Raw genomic sequence first — 21,967 nt, 5'->3', positions numbered from 1 at the left:
GGATTTTTTTTTTTTATTTCGTATTTTAAATGTTTATTTATAAGTTTTATAGCTCATATGAAATAAACTTAATCAACAAATAAAACTTTAAGTTTTCTTATTATTTTTTCCGTATTTTTGTATTTTAATGCATTCGAGTAAGTGCCGGATAAACCTATAATAAAACCTGATTTTACCGACGATAAAGTAATTTATCCCACAAAAATGATTAAATGAAAGCTTTACTCAACATATTTAAATTGGATTTAGTATAAATGAATATTTTGAATTTATGATTAATTATTTTTATGATTGATTACTATTAATATAACTTTATTAAAAAAAAAAAAAAATCATAAGAATGATATATTCATTTGTCATATTGTTAATAATTTGTGTAGGATTATTGAAAAAGTGGCAATTGATATTTTATGGTACATCTGAGCCACCAGTAAGATTAATTCCCAAAAAGAAATTCTTCAGTCAGATCCAGAAAAAAACGAAATTTAAACAAAACGAAAATGAGGTATAGAGTAGCAGAGCTTTGGGTATTGGAGTTATGCAACCGTTATAAGTTTAATAATATTTTTATTTTTAATTTAATTTTCCTCGTAGGTATTGAAAATAAACAAGTATCAAGGAAGTTCAATAAATGTTAAAAATGAAATTACTACAGTTAATGGTAGTTCATATAACAATGAATCAATAAGCACGTTAAGTCCATTCATTAAACATCCGTGTATAAATAGTACAAAACAATGTCAACAATGTTTAAATAGTTACAACGATTCACTGTGAGTACAATATTACTATATCTTTTGAATAATTTCTTTAAAGTTATAATGATAATTCTGGTAAAGACAATCGTATTTTTATGATTAATATATTTGTTTTCAATAATATTGAAAAACAATTTTACGCATTATACACTTATATGAATTGCAAAATAGCTTTTAAATTTGGTATATATAATATAAATATTTAATGTTTTTGTGTTAATTTATCTGTAATCCTTAAATTTTAATTTTAAATTAAATTGAATTTTATGAAAATAGTATATAATATTATATATACTTAAATTTCGTTCTTATACAATATAAATATTATAAAATGTATATTTTATATCAAATAAGTTTAATTTATATTAATAAATCAATTATATACTATTACAGATGTAATCAATTGAATGAAATGGACACCGTATATTGTAAGTAATAATATATCATAATACATAAAACATATATAATATATATGTATATTTTTATTATTTCCTAAAGAAATATTAAAATAATGTAATTCTTTTTTTTTTTAATTAAATATTTATTATAATGACTATAATAAATAACAACACAACTATTTACTTTGAATAAATTATAATTTTTAAAGAAACTAATATTTCCTTTTAATATTCGTCATGTAAAAATATATGTAGGTATACATTTTTGCCACATAGGTAATAATTATTCATAATTAATAGCAATACGTATACAACTCACAAACAACATTTTCTTTGTATTATTAACTAATACTTGATATTATATTGTGATGAAGAATAAGAAAACATTAATTTAATGATTTTTATTTGAACAATTAGGTAACTGCTCGAATTCAAAAAATGAAAAAAGAAGAGTCAAAGATGACGATGTCGATACCATATTTTACAGTTCTTTGATATCTGATCGAAACCATGTGACCAAACCGGGAATAAGACTGGAAATCGTTATTTTCGTGATGCTGTTATTGATATGGCATAATTTCTATCAAGTAAGTGGAAACTCTTAAAATGCATGCATTGTCACTATATTGTTTCAAACAATCCATATTTACGTCAAATATTAAAGCCGGCACACTTTTGTGTTCCCCTCACGATAAGCCCCGCCCATGTTCTCTAAATAGCCCGGAGTTGAAAACGCAGCATCACTCTAATGGTGTAAACGAGTTATTTCTTTAATGCGTTTTACCGAACACCACTGGGTCTGTGGGAAATCTGTGTCCGTATGATACGAATATAATAATTAATTATTATTGTATTTAATTAATAATAACGTGTGATTAATACGTTCTCTTAACAATAAACTGAACGAATATAACTTATCGACCACATGTGAAACTTTAAACGTAAGTAAATTTGCTATAACTAACTACATTATTCATAATATCATATTAAATTTCATGTTTAAAATAAATGACATATAAACCATTTTTTGACTGGTCAATCCAGATATTCATATTATTAACGACTTTTAATATAATAGATACCTAGGTATAATATACAGTGTAGTGTGTTGAATAATAATAATTTAGTCCAATAACAAACATAACATTTTATTTTTTAAATTAATTTTATTATTAATAGCTTAACATATTTTTGCTACTTCTAGTTTGATATCTTATGTTTACATTTTTTTAACATTTGTTAATATGATATAATCTATTAATCATATATAATATTGTAACGGGTCTTTAAATAATAATACTCGAATAATTATAATACAGTTTACTTATACTTTTATTTAGTTTTATTGTTGTATGTAAATTTTTTATTCACCTTAATTTGTAAGGGTTTCATCAAAGGTTGTCATCCTTTAAAAAATTTACTTGTACCAGTTGAAGTTGTAGACATCCACATACATTTTTTGTTTTAATACTTAGGTTATAGTACTAAATTTCTTCTGAAATTTTTGTTTTGAAGGGAAGTTTTTTTGAACTGGGTTTTAATTTTTTATCCCATTTAAATAGTTTGAACGTTTTAGTAATGCGAATTTTAATTTAATTAAAATAATAAAATTATACAATCCACCTATTGTAAATTAATGATGGTTTTTAGTTAGATTAAGTTTATAAGCTAGGTATATTTAATAAATATATTATTTAATACTTTATTAATGTAACAAAACCATAAATTTAAGTATCTACGTTTATTTATTAAACCTGCACATTAATATGTACAGATATATGGTACGTTTGGTTTTAAGCAAAAACACATTACAAATAATATTGTTTATTTTTAATGTAATAAAAATGAACTATAGTTGTTATTATCTTGTTAAAAAATATAAAGCAAAAATTTAATTTTTTCAACAGTAACTGTGACATAATACTTTATTTAAAATACTATGTGCTTTGATACCTACTATTTTACGTTTTAAATTAACCTATGTTAAATCATTACATTTAATAAATAATATTATGATGTTTTAATGTTTACATATTTTTTGATACTTAATAAGAATTATAAAAGATAAAATTGTATAAATCAAATGTAAAATATAAAAGTATAAAAACCATTTTAATATGCGGCATTTTTATTTTTTCGAACCCAACGAATAGTTACTGAAAAATTACAAGAATATTGTTGGTGGTAAAATAATATTTATGAGGCATTCTGACCCCCTTATAAAATAAACTTTAATATTGTCTTTCTGTATCATGTCGACTGTGTAAACTGAAATTTGTTTCAAATAAAAAAATACTTCAATAAAATGTATGAAAATGTATGGTAATTTGTATCGTATATAATATTCAGAATAATACCAGATATATCAAATGTTAATGTTTAGATACATGTATTATATATTTATACATTATTTAATATATAATGATTATAATAGCTGATTTTATTTATCGTTTAATAATCTAAATAATAGAAATAAATATAATTATTAAAAAATTAAATACAACTGTATTGATTATGAATTATCATAATGGATTTTAAATACAAAGTTTTAATTAATAAACAAAATGATATAGAAAATATAAATAATACAATACTCCAATAATAGTTTCATTATAAAAAAAATACAACAATTTTAGTTCTCCATTAAAATTATGAATATTTAAATAATTCTTATGTTGTTATAACATTATCTAACATTTTAAAAAGATAATATTCAATCTACAAGACTTTTAAAATTCGCTACTTAATTAACTTGATTCAAAAATATAATAATAACTTTATCTTTAAAATTTTAAATTTCATTTAGATTTTTAATTAGTTAAATTTTATAAAAAGCTTTTAGAAAAAAAATGTAAAAAAAAATAACTAAACAAATAGTTTAAAGTAATACTAAACAATACATTATATTTGTACATTTAATGTTAAATATTAATTTTTTGACTATTTAGTATTTTGTGTTATTAGTTGTACATTGTATTTAGTTAAACTTTGTTTGATACCTTATATAAATTTATATCATTCTAAAAACTTTAAAATGTATAACAAAAAAACCAAAATAAAACATTTGAATTCCAGTGGAACATTTATATAATATATTTTTTTTATTTTTAAATAATTTCTTGGGTTTGTATTTTATACATTATGTTTTTTTTTTTATATATTAAATACACAATAACACATATTAAGTTCTTAAGTTACATATTTTATTGACTGTTGAGAAAAAAGAATGGTTTGTTAAAAAAAAAAAAAATATTTACATTTTTATTTTTACTGAGATTTGACTATAATTTAATTTGTTATAAATGATTGTATGCAATATATAAAGGTAAATTAATAACATATTATACATTCAACTTATATTATTTTTATTACATTTTAGATTTATTTGATTAAATAAAAATTAATCGATTTTTTGAAACTTAGATCTACATGATAAGATTTATTTTATTATTAAATTATTATATAAAATTAATTATATTTGTATATTTGTTATTATAATTATATTATATTATGTTATATCATAATATTATTATGATTAAAATCAAACAGTAATTTAATTATATTATTACATAAATTATAAATTACATTTATATACGAGTACATCCATAAATTTGTGATATAATCATTAATTTAAATTATTTTTTGATAAAATGTTGGTATTTGTAATATAATGATCATCATATATATTATGAGTATCTGCATACAGATATTATTATTTATGTAATATAGAAAATACAAACATGTGCTCGTATTGTATATACCTAGTCTATACTATATAAAGAAAAATCTAATCTAAAGGATTTGGAATGATTTGAAAATACCTTTCGAAAATGTTGAGAAAAAATGATAAAAGAAGATTGAAGTGTTTTGTTTGTGTAGAAACATAAAATAAGTCAAAGTTTGTGATGATTAAAGTTTAATGAAATCCAATGAATACATGGCCTATAGAAAATACTAAAATAAACAGGAAAAAGGTACACGAAGAGAAATTATATTACAATATAAAATTTACCTACATTTAACATAATATTATTGTATGTAATATAAGATATATAAACAATTTTATGAGCATAATATTTTATTTACTATTTACAAGAGAAATAAAAAATATGATGTATATGATAATGTTATTTTTCATATATTCTAAAATAATAGGTATTGTTAATAGGTTAATTTTTTTAAAGCATTCTGTGTATACTGTATATAATATACTTATTAAGTACAATTAATTAGAAATTTAAATTAAAAAAAATAAAATTAGTTATCGCCTAATAATATTACTTGTTCTGATTAAATTTAACATATTATTACTTAATAATATATTATAACTTATATTATATTAAATCAAATTATATGAACAATTGATAAGTATGTATATAGTATAATTAAGTATTAAAACTATTTCAATACCTACCTATAGTATAAAGTGTACGATAAACAATATGTTTTAAATATTTGCGATATGGTAAGTTTTCCGAAATTTTGATTCCGTCGTAGTAAACATTTTGAATGACAGTCGTTTATCACCGTGTTTAGGATAAACATCAAGTCCATAATTTGTTCCCTTATCTTCCGGTCACACACTACATTTTTACTCTCACATTTTAAAGTAATATATTTTAGTTTTTTCCTTAGAATGCAAATAGTTATGTTAGTACATAAAACGCCGTACATTAAATTCAATGGAAATTGAATAATAAGAACTAAATCTTGCAAACGGCACGTATCGTCACACTTTTTCGGTCTTGAACTCAAGTGTACAATTTAACTCATATTTTTTTGAAATGTTTCCAGCAAACGTTCTGTTCAATGTTTTATGTCTTTATGTAATATAAATAAAAATATTATTTTGAATTTATTGCAATTCTTAAAAAAATAAAAATAATTAGACAATCAAATCATAATTATTTGTATATTCTATGAGTCTTAGATTATTTTAAATAATAATAATTAATTTACTAAGACATTTTTCAATTCTAAGTAAATGGGCTGATTTATTTGTTATATTAGTTATTTTAAAATGATGATAATATATTATTATCCATTATTATCATAATTATAATATGTTTACTCATTTAGTAATCGAATACTATTTATTATGATAATAGTCATGACTTCACGAGTTTGATAGATGTTATGAAATGTTAAGCTTCCATTAATTTTCGTTGTATTAAGTATTGTTTTTGTATGTGTGTGTGTATATATTTACATATATAATATATTTTATTGTTTTAAATACCTAACAAGGTGATTGTATTACAATATATTATATCTACATTCTATTAAAAGTATAAATCTCAACGTATGTACAGGTAAAACAGTGCAAGTTGAAATAATTTAGAGATAAATAAATATCAAAGTTGGAACTAAAAAAAAATTGGTTTTAGTTCGATAATTAACAAGAAATTTAATTCTGAAAATATGGTGTTCGTGTAACGTATACAATATTTCATAATTTAATTTTATTAAATGATATATTTTTTTTAAAAATTATTAAATAAATGAAACTACTATAACTGTAAATATTTTTACAGCATTAGTCAACAGTTTTAATTGCATCAAACACGTTTAGATTATTTTAATGTACTTTAAATTATAATTTAACTACATAATAATTATTTTTTATTATTTGTATTGTTTTATTTATTTAGTTTATAGTAATTAAGAGTTTTTATTTTCAAGAAAATTGTGACTATATTTACGTAATATGTAAGGAAGAAAGTGTATTTTGCTGTTACCTACCCATATTTAGATCGATTGGAACTTTATCGAAAAAATATCACAATAAAATTCAATATTTATTTTGAGTTTGAAAATACAAAAAATATTTTAAATATCCTAATCTATAATATATAAATATTATACGTTAGATTATTTATTTATATTTAAATAGGTATATTCTATTATATAATTTCTCTAATAATAATATTGTTGTAGTATAATATATTTTTTTATTGTAAAATATACTGATGCGCCATCTACTTGTTAGAATTCTATTAGAGCTCAAGAAATGTACAAAATATTTATTATCCATCATTGAACAAACCAATTTTTTCGAGTCAAAATCGTACTGCACTAAAAACAACAATCGTTAACATTAAATACAACGAGAAAGTTAAATTATAATAAATGAAAGTTGTACCTATATTATCAATTTTATTTATTATTTGGTTCAGTAACTGAATAACACAATTAACATTTAGCTAACAGAAAATTGGTCCTATTCAGATATTGAATAAATATTTATATCAAATTTTGAATTAACGGGTTGTTTTGGTTTAAATTAAAAAATATATTATGTAATATGGATATATTATTTTATTTCCTTAGTAAAATATATTTACTCAGTTAAAAAATGTAATTATTTTTGGCACAATAAGAACAATTAGGATTGTAGAAAATAATACCTATAAATATTGTAACAAGCAAAATATAGGTAAATTATTTTTTTTTATTACCTACATTAAGTTAGTCGTCACTAAGAAATATAGATATATATAAAAAAAATACAATAATAGCATTATACACGTATACTATCGTTCAAGAATTTAGTAGATAAAACTTTTTTATTCAAACCGAGGTAGATAAAAAAAAAAAAAAAACGTTGTATCATACGTATATTTTTTATGGAGGTGGTATAAAAGCTGCAGTTGTATACCATCGCCATCGCATCCGTCTAGCGGTGTAAACTAGAGAGACTAGTGCCCAAAAACTGTATTGTCTGTATTTATATATAGGCGCGTCCTGTAAGCCACATATAAATAAACTCCAAATTCAATTGTCCTGCAGTTCGTAATGAATAGTTTTGTTTTTTATTATTCACATTTAAGTTCTCTCTTGTCTTGTCCGGTGGACGGCTGCCAGTCCGATACCGATAGGAAATTCAGTATTCTGTGTCAATAACACAATCACTGAATTGTTATTCACAAATCATCAAGTTGTTGTGTCGTGTATTAGTGAACGCGTTTGAATACGCTGCTTGATATAATATACATATGATATAGTTTTAAATATATCTTCTACAGTAAAAGAACATAAAAATAATAAAAATAAAGGAACACATCTGGTGCATATATTTTTATTTTTTTTTTTATTACTTACTTAGTTACAATAGTATGTGTCTTTCAGAAAACAAGATTGGCGATCGATTGTGGGAAAACATATGGTAGAGGAACGACGGTGGCCACTAAAACAAACGAGTACGTAAAACATTCACTTACTCTACAACACGCTGGGTGAGTAGAAAAAGTGAATACTTACAAAAATAAAAATCATAATATTATGTAACAACCTATAAAAGTCTATAAAATTATATGTTTTCTGGAAAATATACAATGTACATTCATATCATAACATCATATGTTAGTTTCATTATACAAAAAAAAAAAAAAAACAGTACCTATAATCGAATTCCATTCAACTTTTCATTAAGAGCAATGTGTTATAGCATTTTGGCTAGATATCAATAATTTCATAGCACATGTCCAAATAGCTTGTAAACTCAACTATAGGTAGGTATATACTATATATTTTAATTTTGTCGAACTTAATGAGTTTTTTTATAACACTTTCTTGCTTGGTTCGATTCCATTAGTTTTATTTTTGGATAATAGGCAAATGTCAAAATAAAAGTCAATTTAATTTTCTAATTCAGTAATTAAAAACATCACAATTTAATTAATAAATAATTTTATAATAATAAATTAAACGTTAACTCTAATATGTAAATATTTAAAAATGTTATATTTCTAGTTATAATAGTATTATAATTTAATATAATTTATATTTTATATATATATGTAGAACACAAATCTAAATAAACATAACCTGTTTTAAAATGAAAATTCCATGCAATAGTTGTTATGTTTAAAAAATTGGTTTTAATATTTCTATTGTAGACAAAACAAAGATAAAGTTGGAATAATGCAATGTGGATTCGAAGAACCATCTACTATGAAGGTATTTTTTATTTTACGATATATTATATAAGTATAGGTACGATTACAAAAATATACAGTCGATAATAATAAAAATAGATTTATTTCTATAACAATAAGATGTATTTTCATTGTTATGAATTAAAAAGAAAATATACTCAGGAAATCGATATTACCTATTTTTATAAAAACTTTGAGAGTAACTGTTTGAGGATGAATACTATTATACTCAATTATAAATACATAGTTTATGTTTATTTCATATGTATCAACGTTAACAATTAATTGTAAATATGATTTTATTAAAATCTATTAAATTAATAATTCTCTGTTCTTTATTTTTCAAAATGCTTACCTACGCATTATTTTTAAAGATAACTTTTTTTTATAATTATTTAAAAATGTTCATAAAATCATAACTATTAGCACATATGTATTTTCATAACAAAAATACGTAATATTTTCAGTTTAGTACAAGCTATAAAAATCAACAAGTTAAGAGTTATGAAATCCACCAGGAAGGCATTAAAAAAACATTGAAAGATATTATTTCTGAAATCGAGGAAAAAGGAGACTTATGTTATATTCCCCCGTCCAATAAAAATGTGCGTATAATTTTTTTTATCTAACTACTTATAGCAATATATAACTATAGTTTATATTTTTGAAAAATTGTACTATTTTTAACTTAAAATACGTTTTTATACCTTTCGTCGGTGGTAGGGTGATGAATATCGATCTTTTATCGAAACCAAAGATTATAGATCTGTAAAAGAAGACTTGACATGGGATAATAGAAAATTTATATGTCTTTGGAATGATTTAAAAGTAAGTACTTACATATATTATTAATATAATATTCGTATATTAGATCTAATATATTGCGATATCTAATCAAAACATTACATATGATTTATAGATTGGAGAGCAATCCGATACATATGGTAAAGAAGGCAATAATAAAAAAGAAGTAAGTTATTATAAAACTATATTTTCGTCGCACAAACTTTGATAACAAATGATTTGGAATTTAAATAAATAATCATTAATAAAATTGTCGAATATAAAAATATAAAAGAATTAGGTTTAAAAAATGTTTAGTTCTTAATACTAAAAATATTAAAAACAAAGACATCAAGAAATATATTTTATTTCACGTATTGTGAAATTTACTATGCTATACATTGTATTATTTTTGATAAATTGGTCTGAATATAATTATATTATAATTATTATAATATTTCATAATTTATTGATTTTAAATTAAAATTTTCAATAAATTATATTATTATCGTTAACTCGATCAGAATAGAAATCTGAGTAGTAGTACATAACCTATTGTATTTGGCCCGAAGTACCATGATATTTTAAGATCACACCGTTTTCCTGGTTCATTTCCAACATATTTGCACGCAAGACAATATTTGAATACAGTCTAAGGTAACGACAATCCTATCAAACCCGCTCGCTAGTTTGGTCGTATCAGACGTCCGGTCGTGGTGCTGTCGTCAATAAAACGTAAGCGCCTTTTTGTTGATTTTTACACGAAACTTTGGTTTTTTTATGTAGAATATTTATGAATTGTTTGTTATCGTCCTTATACCGTTTATTGAAATCGAGTTTGTACTCCTACCACTGTAGTTTATAGATTCCCACCGGTTAATATTGTTTCGCGCCCGATGGACCCAAGCCAAAGGGTCAATTTGCAGAAGAAGTGTAGCAATATCGTATCTGAAAGAGGCTTCAGGCCTTCTGACCGTTATGACTCGACGAAAAAAGAATTCTTAACTAGTCTATCTCAAAAAATCTGGCGGGCGTCATTGGTAAGTGGTTTGTTAAAACTGGCGCGTGTCTAATTTACAAATCTCGTGTTTTGTAATCGAGCTGAGTAGTTTTTATTATGTACATAAGTTGTGATTGTAAAAAATAATGAATGTATATTATGGCTAGCCAAAAATAATCAACAATAATATAAACTGAAGAAGATGTTTGTTTAAATTATAAGAAAAATAAACATATGACCCAAATTAACTTTAAAATGATAATTCAAAAAATTGTACCAGAAAAATTGTCCTTTCTTCAAATTTAAAAAGCTTAAAGTTTTATAACACAAAAAGTTGTATACAAATTTTAATAGCAATCATGTTAAATTTGATTTTTGAAAATTCGTAAACATAGTATAATATTTGATTTTAATTTTTTTTTAATCATTTTATATTAAAATATTATGCTATTACGTAGATATATTTTAAACATGCATTGTTATATATAACTTTGAGTTTCCAATTAAATATATTGTTATTATTGAAAAAAAGTGATTATAGTCTTGGTATTTTGGTATATGATCATATTAAGATGTGAATTGCAGTATTGGATCATTTTTATTACGTTACAAAAATATGTTAGTTATCTTTTAAAGAAAGTACATAATATTAAACTTATCTAATTGTACCATTTTATTTTGTCAAAGATTTTTGGCTTTAATTTTATGTTATTTTAATGAATAATGAGCTTGGCAATATATACAGATTTTACTTCGCGAGTCCGTAGGCAGACTACCTATTATTAATTAAATGTTAAATTGAAGTTAAACTATCGCGTTTAAATATCAGTTTTAAATAATTATTTTTGATTTCCCATAGACATTTGTTGTGATTATAAATATTACTAAACAATTAAAAACAATTCACTTATTAAGTATAAAATTATAGGCGCAATTCAGCCAAAGACTCTACATTTAATTACTCTTACAATTTGTATTCACTCAAAACCTAAAAAAAGGTTATACAATATTATTAAGCAGAAGAGTACCTATAATATTATGAACAACCTTATTATTTATTTATAATATTATGCTTTTAAATTGTCTTTTACATTTAGTTAGTATACTATTTTTAATATACTATATTCCATTATGTATATATATATACCTTTATTTAAATATTTAAGAAAGTATTACATATTTATATGAATAAATTGTAATCATGCAATAATTCAAATAGAAATATATTCCAAACATAAGTTTTATATAGTTTTTGGGTTGTGTCAAATATATAATTTATTTTATAAATTATTATTTATGCCTGAAGTGTACCACCCTGGATTTTATAACCTTTTTCGAATAATTTTACCTTTTATTAAAAATGAATATTTTTAATTTAACAAATGCAGCCGATGCTTAACAATCATGGCGTATTCAACATAAATAAATATGTATATAGTTCACACAAGAGCGTTTACCCTGCTGTACCATCATTATAGTTGCGTCGCGTGTAAGTTATCGCAAAATTAGCAGTTTAAATGACCCTTGTTTTCTTTTTGAAGTTGTATTCTAGCCAGATAGCAAGCCAGCTCACCAGTCACCACCCACACAAACTGGACCAATGCCCGATAGCTGTTTTCATACTGCTATCGGTTGTGTCCGACAGACTAACTTGTTTAATAACACTGTATCACTGCAGTTTTTAATGTGTTAATGTAAAAAAAAAATTGTGCCAGTCTAAATTCAAAACGATAACAGCGCTGGAGGGGGTATTGGCAATTCGAAACTATTGTACACCCTTTTAGGCAATCCAGTTGGTTTCGGCGAGTCGTGTGCGAATATTATCCACAATATGAAGTCCTGGAAATCGGTTAACGTCGGTTGGTATGGAAGTTTAGATAGAAAAAAATTACCGAAGATTGTTGTCACAGACGATGGACATGATGTCAAACACAAACAGGTACAAACGAGATAATAGCGTCCGTTAGTAGCCAAGAGATTCAGATGTGTTGACACTTGACATTAACCCCAATGGAAATAGTTAAGATTTTTAATTTTAATACTGTATGTAATATGATTATTTTCACATGGTTATAATACATTTTGTTTAAATATATAATTTTTCTTAACAAGAGATCTATTAATGGAAAACTAAACTATTCAAAAGTTACTAAGTAACTTTAAGTTAATTGTGGGAAATGCAGTTTAATATACTTCATTAATTTATTATTTTATAATTTGTATTATATAGGGATCAACATAGTTAAGGTTCGTTATTCATTTTTATATTCTATAAAATATAAAGTATAACCCAGTAATAATATGTAAATTGTAATTTATGTTAACTGAATAGTTGTGATATTATTTCTAATTTATTAAATGACCAAAAAGCGAATTACAATTTTAATTTAGTTACTTTCCCTTAACGTAACTGTATCTCTGTATAATATAATAAAATGCATATTTTTTTTTTTATATAAATAAATATTCAATACATTTTACATTTATTTTTATGATTAATTTGATAAATCACTTTTTAATAAATTAATTTAATATCAAATGATACATTTAATTTAAACAAAGTACAATTCCTGAAAACTTAATTATAAAACCACAACATTGAGTCGACAGTCCAACAATTTCCCTCAGGAATGAAAACAAGCTAGTGGTCTGAGAATGTCTATCATTTCCAACATTTACAAGTTACAATAAATAAGTATTTGTTTTAGTCATTTTTTTTTTGTTTTGTGGGGGGTGGAATGGGGTGGATTATATTGAAATTATGTGATGTTAAATATTTATTTGTGAATTCAAAATGCTTAAATATTGCTGTTGATTTGGAATGAAAATATCGTTATAAATTTAATAGAATTAATATTTAATATTAATCCATAGTAAGTACCTACTCACCTATTCGGATATTTTTTGTGCAATATATTATTGCAACATAAGTACGAATATCTTTAAAAAATCATAAGCAGTGTGATATTTTAAATGCAATTCAATAAGTATGCTAATCAAAAATATTATTTATGTTTATAAAAGCACTAAATTACGTTTTATGACAAAGGTTAAGTAAATTACAAAGTTACACGAAATTATAAAAAATGAATTTAATTAATAAACTAAAAATAAAATAAAAATATGATTCGTTATAAATAAATACAATTTATTAATTATTTATTTTATTCAAAAATTGTCTAAAATGCCAAAACTATTAATTAGATTAAAAATATATATTAATTTAAATATTTGTGCATTTTTAATCAAATTATTTATACCGTTTTTGTTTTTTAAGATTCAACAATAAGAATTAATAAAATTACTATATTTTAGTATTGATATTAGTTTTGTAATTAAATATAATACGTATAAAATATAAATGTTTGCTTTTTTTATTGACCAATACACTATATTAATAGGTAATGGTTAAGTTGTCTACATAATGTTTCAAAAAAAATGTATTATGTATTTTATGTCAGTTAAATTTGTTCTTCAGAATCGTACTCAGTTTATTGGGTATATTGTCAAATTTTCTTCCACATCAGTGACATTTCTATGTTTGTTATGAGTTGAACTACGCAGGTTAGATATGTCAAAGGTTTTTCATTGGCCATCAAGTATCCGTGTGTTTGAATATTTTAGCTTGGGTTTTATTTTGTTGTTGTCAAGAATATAAATGTTATAAAAAACAACTTAAAATTATTTTGTAGTACCTATTCATTGAGCTAAACTGGAATATAATTTAATTTACTCATTTATTATAGAATTAAAGACGTGTTATTTTAATTGAAATTATAATAATAAAAAACAAAAAAAAAAATTCTGTCCTTACAATACTTTTAATAAACTAATTGGATTACCACATAATTGGTTTATTATCCATTCTAGAGTGTGCATTATACTAAATATATATGATTTATTTCGGTTTAGTTATTTTTTCCTTGAATATGGATACTATCAGTATTTTATTATTAATAAAAATAATCATAGTATTATTATACACATTAATTGAAAACAATATATCGTATAAGCCCTCTTGTGTAGTTATGTCTGCTTTCTATATTGTATCAAAATAAAGTAAACTATTTTTATGTAGCGTCAAAATACATAATATTTACATTTAAAAATACATTTATGATTAAATACTAAATAGTTTACCAGATGCAAAACGAGTAAGCATAGCAAAACTATTTATTATTATTTTAATGATATTTTTCTCATGTGATGAATTAAAACAATTCTTAATATTTAATACATTCTAAAAACAGTCTGTTTAATTGAAAGAAAAAAACGTTTTAATTGTAATATCTCATAAACATACTACATTATCTTCCTGATAAAAAAATCAACAAAAATATTAATTTATTCTATTAAATGCATACAATTATAAGTGAATATGACAGCAAGAAAATAAATCAAAAAAGTATAAATAACAAAAAAAAATATAAAGAATAATAAATAAAAAAAACAATAATAATACATTTTTAAAAATTATTAATTTTTAACTTTAAGAACGTAGACGTGGAATCCAATTTTTCTTTAAGATTTTAACATAATATACTATTATAAACTGTAATGATGTTACTTTGCCAAATTAACGTTTTTATAAATATTTTGATAAACATGAGATATAAAACCAATATTAATGTTGAGTACTAATATTTATTATTAATAGTAGTATATCATTAAATTGATATTATGATTATAACTTAATACTTATTTTAATTATATTTTTTCTATTTGTTTTGCTTGAATGTATTAGTATTATTATTTTGTACTAGGTTTAGTAAAAGAATACAGCATAACTATTCAGCGTATCCCCAAGTGATATTCTATTAATGAAGCTTATTACCCTATTCTAGATTGTCGCGTAGGAGTGCATAGAAGAACTGATTTAAATCGGGCTATGTTCTTTCACTAGAAAGAGTAAAACTGGATATAGGTTTACCCTTATGATATTATATTAAGTTATGTTATACGGGTTCCTAGGTGATTAAAAGTTGTATTTTTCGCAAATATTTACTATCTTACAAATATTGTTTTATACTATACTAAATTAAATTTAAAATTACGTTAGTGTATTATTAACTTATTAAATCTTATTGTATTATAGCATTTACTTAAATTTCGAATTTAAATAAAAGATGTTTTAAATTACTCAATTCATTTAAACGTAATTTTAAATTTGCAGATCTTAAACACGTGACTAAAAACTAAAAGCAAATTTAGGATGAATAGAAACCAGTTAAATTGATTTAATATTGAATTTTATGATAAAATGTTAATAATAATCTATTACAATCATGATTTATCATAGATATTTATAGATAAAAAAATTAGACTATTGCTAAACGAATGAAAGGTATTAGTAATACTATGAGTTAAAAAAAAAACGATTTAAAAAAGGATAAACCGTATTTTTGTTATTAGGTTGTATGATATACTATAATAAATTCTATGCTACTGAAGCTACATACATTTACATACTTTTAATTTAGAATAGCATTGCAGTTAATTACATCAGTACTTTGATACATACGATTAATTAATAATTATCATCGATAATAAGGAATGTAACATATGTTTTTTTTTTTACTCTTTTAACTGGTCCGGCCCTTAGGTTTGGGCTAATGGGTCATGGTATATTGCCAAGAAAGTCTATACACTAGTATTATGTTTGGTTACATAAATTGGTTTCAAATATATTATAAAAGACAAGAGTATTAACATTATTTTATAGATTTTTAAAATTTTTTTAAATTTCTTATTATATAAATTATCTTTTTCTTATTCTTCTTTTTAAAACTTTTTTATTTATCTAAATGGTCTATACTTTTATAATAGTTTAATCTGACAACTGCTATTTGTTAGTAGTTGCTCCTTGTCCAATTTGGCCGACTAGTATGCCCCAATAATGCATTTTAGAGTGCTATATATAATCACGTTCTTGGAACTTTGCCATTGTCGTCACACAGTTGATTTATTTTTCATCAAATCTTATCGTTAGTGATCTGTTGCATGAATCTAAGTCTTACTGGTAATAATGAAGCATTATTTCAATATATATATCTTTTTTTACTCAAGCATATAATTGTTTTAAATTGTTTTGTAATTACCCAATTATAATTAAAGTATCATGGTATCGCAGTATCTATTACACAATACATTTTAAAAATATATTTTTTGGAAAACATAAAACATCGAAATAATATTACGATCAAATATCGAAAAAATTAACAATATACAACTATATATTAATTCATCTATAGTTTATAAATTGGTCTATATTATAATATTCAAATTTATCAACTGTTACGTTATTATAATATTATTATTTATCATTTTCTAGGAGTCTAATGGCATAACAATTAATGCTGATGACGGATTAAGCCATAAACAGATTGATTTGGATAAAATTTTTAAGCCAGCAACAGATTCTGGGGAAGTGTCTCCATCTAAAAATAGTAATTTTTTTGACAAATATTAATTTATCTATGTGTTTAATACGATGTTTGATCTCAGGAAAAATGTATGCTAGTAGCAGTTTTTATGGCCCAGATCACCCAACAGTGGAACAACAATTTGAGTTGGCTCGTCGTATATCAAGCTCCCTAAGTGATATAAGTAACCAACAGAGTAAAGGACAATCCATGTATGTCAACCGCAAAAAGAGATCTGTTAAATGGGTTCATGAAGGTGATAAAATATATATTATATTTAACACTATAATTTGAAATTTTTTTTTGATAAAATAACTGTTTATTTGCACCGTTTAATAATTTAAAGGAGAAGGTAAAGGTCCTATGCCATCAAATTTTCCACTTGGGATGCATCAACAAAATTATGAATCTACTGAACAAGTAATCTACAATTTTACTGCAATAATTATAACAACCAACAACAGAAATACTTTTTTGTTTCAGAATTCAGAATCAAAACAGATCTTGAAGTTAGTTATGGATCCTCGAGGTCAAATACAAGATTTACAAACATTACGCAAACTTGGAGAAAATATTGAGCCTTGTCTTAGTCCAGAAGTATGCTTTGATTTAGTCAGAGATTTAAATGCCACAAAAGGAAAAGGTTACATTAATTTTAACTATTATTTAATATTTTAAATTTATTGTTCAATTAACTTTAAAGGGGCTGCATTATTCGCAAAAAGACGTAAAAGGTCTGAAAATTGGATAGTAGATGAGCATAATGTTAAATCTATTTCACCTAGTCTTTCTGAACCAGCAAATATAAAACATGGTAGTAATAACAACACAAATAATCAACAAGGTATCTTGAGAGCAGAAAATATTCAAAAAATGAATGAAATCCAAGTAAGTTTTATTATTCACTATGTGTAAATTCTTCTTTTACATGAGTATTTTTATATTGTATTTTATTAAAATGTATATTTAATTAATACGAATATTTGAATTTATAAACTTTCAGCAAAGGTTCACTCAACCTCGTTTAAGAATGATTAAATCTCCATGGGAGGCAGCTTTAGAAACAGGATCTGTCGAGTCGGCCTTTCAAGAAATGGCTCCAAATTTTCCACCAAGAGGATATATTGTCGCTCCAACTTCAAGTGCTTTAGAAGCACTTAAAGAAGGTGGAAGAACATCAAGAGCAACTGTATGTTCAACGCCAACGAGAACTGTAACACCAAAAAGTTATCAAGATATATACATGCCTAAAATACCCAGAGGTTGGAATACGCAATGTAATAGACAACAGCCTCCAACTTATGGTATGTATACAATCTAATAAATTGATAATTTATGAGTTAATTTTTTGCTGCTTATATAGGCTCAGTTAAATTGGATCAGATTTTTCGTGGTACCCCAAATTCTCCTGTTAGTTTATTGAATAAAGCTTCAATCTGCTCAACTGGTCTTACTCCTAAAACATCTGAAAATTTGTCTTACACAACTTTTACAATCGACAAAGATAATTCACTTACTTTGACTCCAGTACCGAAACCCCCAGCGACTTATCATGGTTACTATGAAGAACCAAAATTTCATAAAGTTGAATTTACACCAAGATCAACTCCAGGCTTAGAACAAATGAATGGAATTCATAAATCAGAAAGTGTTACGGAAGAAAAAACGAATGAGATACAACCAATTGCGCAATGTGAAAATGAAAAGCAAAAAATAGAATTACAAATAAAAGAAAAACCGAAATGTAATAATTACCAAGTGTTTGTTCCCAAAGCACATAAGACGTATGAAGAATATATGCCTCATATAAATGCTTACACTGATCCACACCGTGCTGAAAGTAGATGTTCACTTAAGTCACCGAGTAGTTTCATCGGAACTAAACAGGAAAAAATAACAAACACTGTAATACAAGAAAGATCTCTACCTGTTAAAACACTTATAGATACCTTTGAACATAACAATAGACCTGTTATGCGGTATTTGCAACTTGAAGAAAAAATACCGTTAAGCGAAGAGATAAAACATTTGCATGATGATCCAAAACCAGCATCAATTGATGGTAATTTAGCAAACGGACATGAATCATCTAAAATTGATGAAGAAAATGGATTTTATACAGCCAACACGGCAGTTGAAACGAGAAGTTTCGTGTATGGAAGTAATGAAGAACGGCATGATGAAATTAAACCCGAACACTTTGACAAGTCTGAATATTATGTAGATACATCTGGCGTCAATGATACGCCTCATTATGGAAACACGCTTGATTTTCCTGACAAAACAGGAAATAACGATAAGTCTGAATATGACAATAGATTTGATTATGCGGATCAGTCTGAAACCAATGATAAGTCTGAGTATGGTGATCGATCGGAGTGTGCAGATAAATCAGGGATCACTGATAGGTCTGAATACGGTGATACCGATGATGTTTCATTACCATTTGAAGTAAGGAGTGATATGAAATTTCAGACTATTAGGCAATTAGCCACTCCGGATAGTCTTGAGTCTAGTATGTTATTTGCCCAAAAACAGAGCACACGGGATGAACGTCATCAAGAGTACAATAATAGTATTTATAATGCACCACGTAAAACAGCAGGCAAGATAAATATTCGAATGTTTGATTTTGCACGTTCTTGGAATCTTCATTTAAATACCTAACAACGGAATGAAATGTCCTTTACATTATACGCATGATCACCTTTTACAGAAACTACCGTTTGATCAAATTTGCCATTTACCAAATTAAAATAAAATATATTTTATACACATTTCTTCTAAAAATATAATAACGTCTCGGATTTGAATGGAATCCTTGAATACCTAATAATAATTTAATCAAGTATACATGACCTAAATTTAAATAAGAACAATTATTAAATATTTATAACTGTAGGAAAATTAAAAACTATAAATGCAAAACTAAAAAAAGCATTTGATCAATTAAAAATTTAAAGATAAACACGTATTTGTAATAGTAATTTTTGCATCATATAATTTACCTACTCATATAGTTATTCTTTAATTAAAACGGTACATCCTGAGTAATATGTGCATAGTTAAAATAAAAACAAAAATATATTGTAATAGTAAATATTATTTAAATAATAAGAAACAAGTGATTTTTTAAATTTGTAGTCTATTAATTTATTAAATAAAAAGAACGTAATACTAAAACAATAACTTATTGGTAAAAAACTGTATTAACATTAACTATAAATTAAAATATCAATTAATTGTCCTTTGTTATAAATATTAAAATAATCTTATTGAAATTTAAAGAAATGAATTTATTTGTTTACCGATGTATGTGGCATTTATTATTTAAACTATATATTTTGTTTAAAATTTTGAAGTGAATTTTATATATTATAGTATTATAGTAGTTGTCTCTCGTTTTACAGCAGATCCTGCATATGTGGTTCCGCCAAAAAACGTTCAGTTACCGTCATACAAAGACTATTTATCATTGAGTAACTATAACACTGCACCCAGAGGTTGGAAGCAAGGTGATACAATATTTTATAGACCAGTGACATTCAATAATCAACCAAATCGTGAAGATACTCGCAGAAAAAGCTTTACCGACTTCTGATGCCAATCTAAATAATATATATATATAACTATATTAATTAAAAGGGACCGATTAACGTGCGATGATGATAATATAATATCATATACTCGTGATCTAAATTATTTTACTTGTATGCAAATTTGATGTACTGACAGGTTCCAAATATCGTTGGTGAATCGTAAAATATTTGATTTTTTTTACATAAACTAACTACCTACCATGATTTTAAAATGCTTTCAAGTTGTACACATTTACTTGTGTTTTATATTATAGGTAATAATTGTAATAATTATTTATTTATTTTTTACTGTTTGACAGTATTTTGTTTATTTCAAATCGAAATAACAGTAATTTTATCAAAAATAAAAAATAAAAAATCAAGAACATATACAATGTATTATGCGTTTTTTTTTACATTTAATTCATGTTGTACAAGTACAAATCATTTAATGTGTAATTAGTAAAGTTACTCAAAAGTTAATAATACTTGCGTAACATTGAACATTGATAATAATAAAAATAATGTATGTTTGGTATTGTATTTAAATATAAATGACACAGTGATTGTGATAATTTATCACAATTTGAAATAATAAATAACTAGTAATAATAGATGTGACTTAATTAAATGATAAACTATTACATAATATAAAAAAATGATTTTGATTAACAGACAATCATTCTATATTTCTAAAAATATTTCATTTTCTATTACTAAATAATAATCAGGTAATAATTAACTTTTTTCTAACAGAAATCCTACTCTCGAGGTTTAAGATCAAAGAATTGTTTTTACTGATATACGTGTTTTCAGACCCAACAAACAAAATATCACTGTAGTACCAATACAATACATCCATTGCTTAACTTAGAATTTAAAACCTATAAAATATTGGTTACTGTGTAAATCCAATGCAAGTAAGTTTCCAGTGTTTCTCATCATTAAGACTGTACATTAAGTTAATGAATATTATGAATTGATAAAATTATTTGCATAGGACAGACAGATTATTTAGATGTTTCTTAAAAATAAGTTGAAACTAATCGCTGCAGAAAATTATTTCTATGGATAGATTATATAACTATAGT

The 21,967-nt window shown here is 24.0% G+C and overlaps 1 protein-coding gene across 5 annotated transcripts in view; it reads left to right on the top strand.

Moving 5' to 3' along the window:
- Positions 1–21,273, top strand: part of LOC114122374 (uncharacterized) — a 108,903-nt gene extending 87,630 nt beyond the window's left edge. For 2 of the 5 annotated variants that reach the window (XM_050197531.1, XM_050197533.1), the window contains 17 exons: positions 381–505; positions 595–773; positions 1,152–1,186; positions 1,574–1,743; positions 8,285–8,391; positions 9,055–9,115; positions 9,561–9,698; positions 9,817–9,921; positions 10,013–10,063; positions 17,208–17,322; positions 17,381–17,554; positions 17,645–17,718; positions 17,782–17,941; positions 18,002–18,186; positions 18,302–18,602; positions 18,662–19,903; positions 20,709–21,273. In XM_050197531.1, coding sequence (XP_050053488.1) covers positions 381–505; positions 595–773; positions 1,152–1,186; positions 1,574–1,743; positions 8,285–8,391; positions 9,055–9,115; positions 9,561–9,698; positions 9,817–9,921; positions 10,013–10,063; positions 17,208–17,322; positions 17,381–17,554; positions 17,645–17,718; positions 17,782–17,941; positions 18,002–18,186; positions 18,302–18,602; positions 18,662–19,903; positions 20,709–20,899 — 3,413 coding nt within the window. In that variant the 3' untranslated portion in view covers positions 20,900–21,273. The remainder of the gene's footprint in view (positions 1–380; positions 506–594; positions 774–1,151; positions 1,187–1,573; positions 1,744–8,284; positions 8,392–9,054; positions 9,116–9,560; positions 9,699–9,816; positions 9,922–10,012; positions 10,064–17,207; positions 17,323–17,380; positions 17,555–17,644; positions 17,719–17,781; positions 17,942–18,001; positions 18,187–18,301; positions 18,603–18,661; positions 19,904–20,708) is intronic. The other 3 variants (XM_050197532.1, XM_027985015.2, XM_027985018.2) reach the window with 3 other exon arrangements.
- The last annotated feature ends 694 nt before the right edge of the window (positions 21,274–21,967 follow it).

This window comes from Aphis gossypii, chromosome 1 (genome assembly GCF_020184175.1).
Source record: "Aphis gossypii isolate Hap1 chromosome 1, ASM2018417v2, whole genome shotgun sequence".
NCBI classification, from domain to species: Eukaryota; Metazoa; Arthropoda; class Insecta; order Hemiptera; family Aphididae; genus Aphis; species Aphis gossypii.
This window is presented reverse-complemented; position numbering and strand designations above follow the sequence as displayed.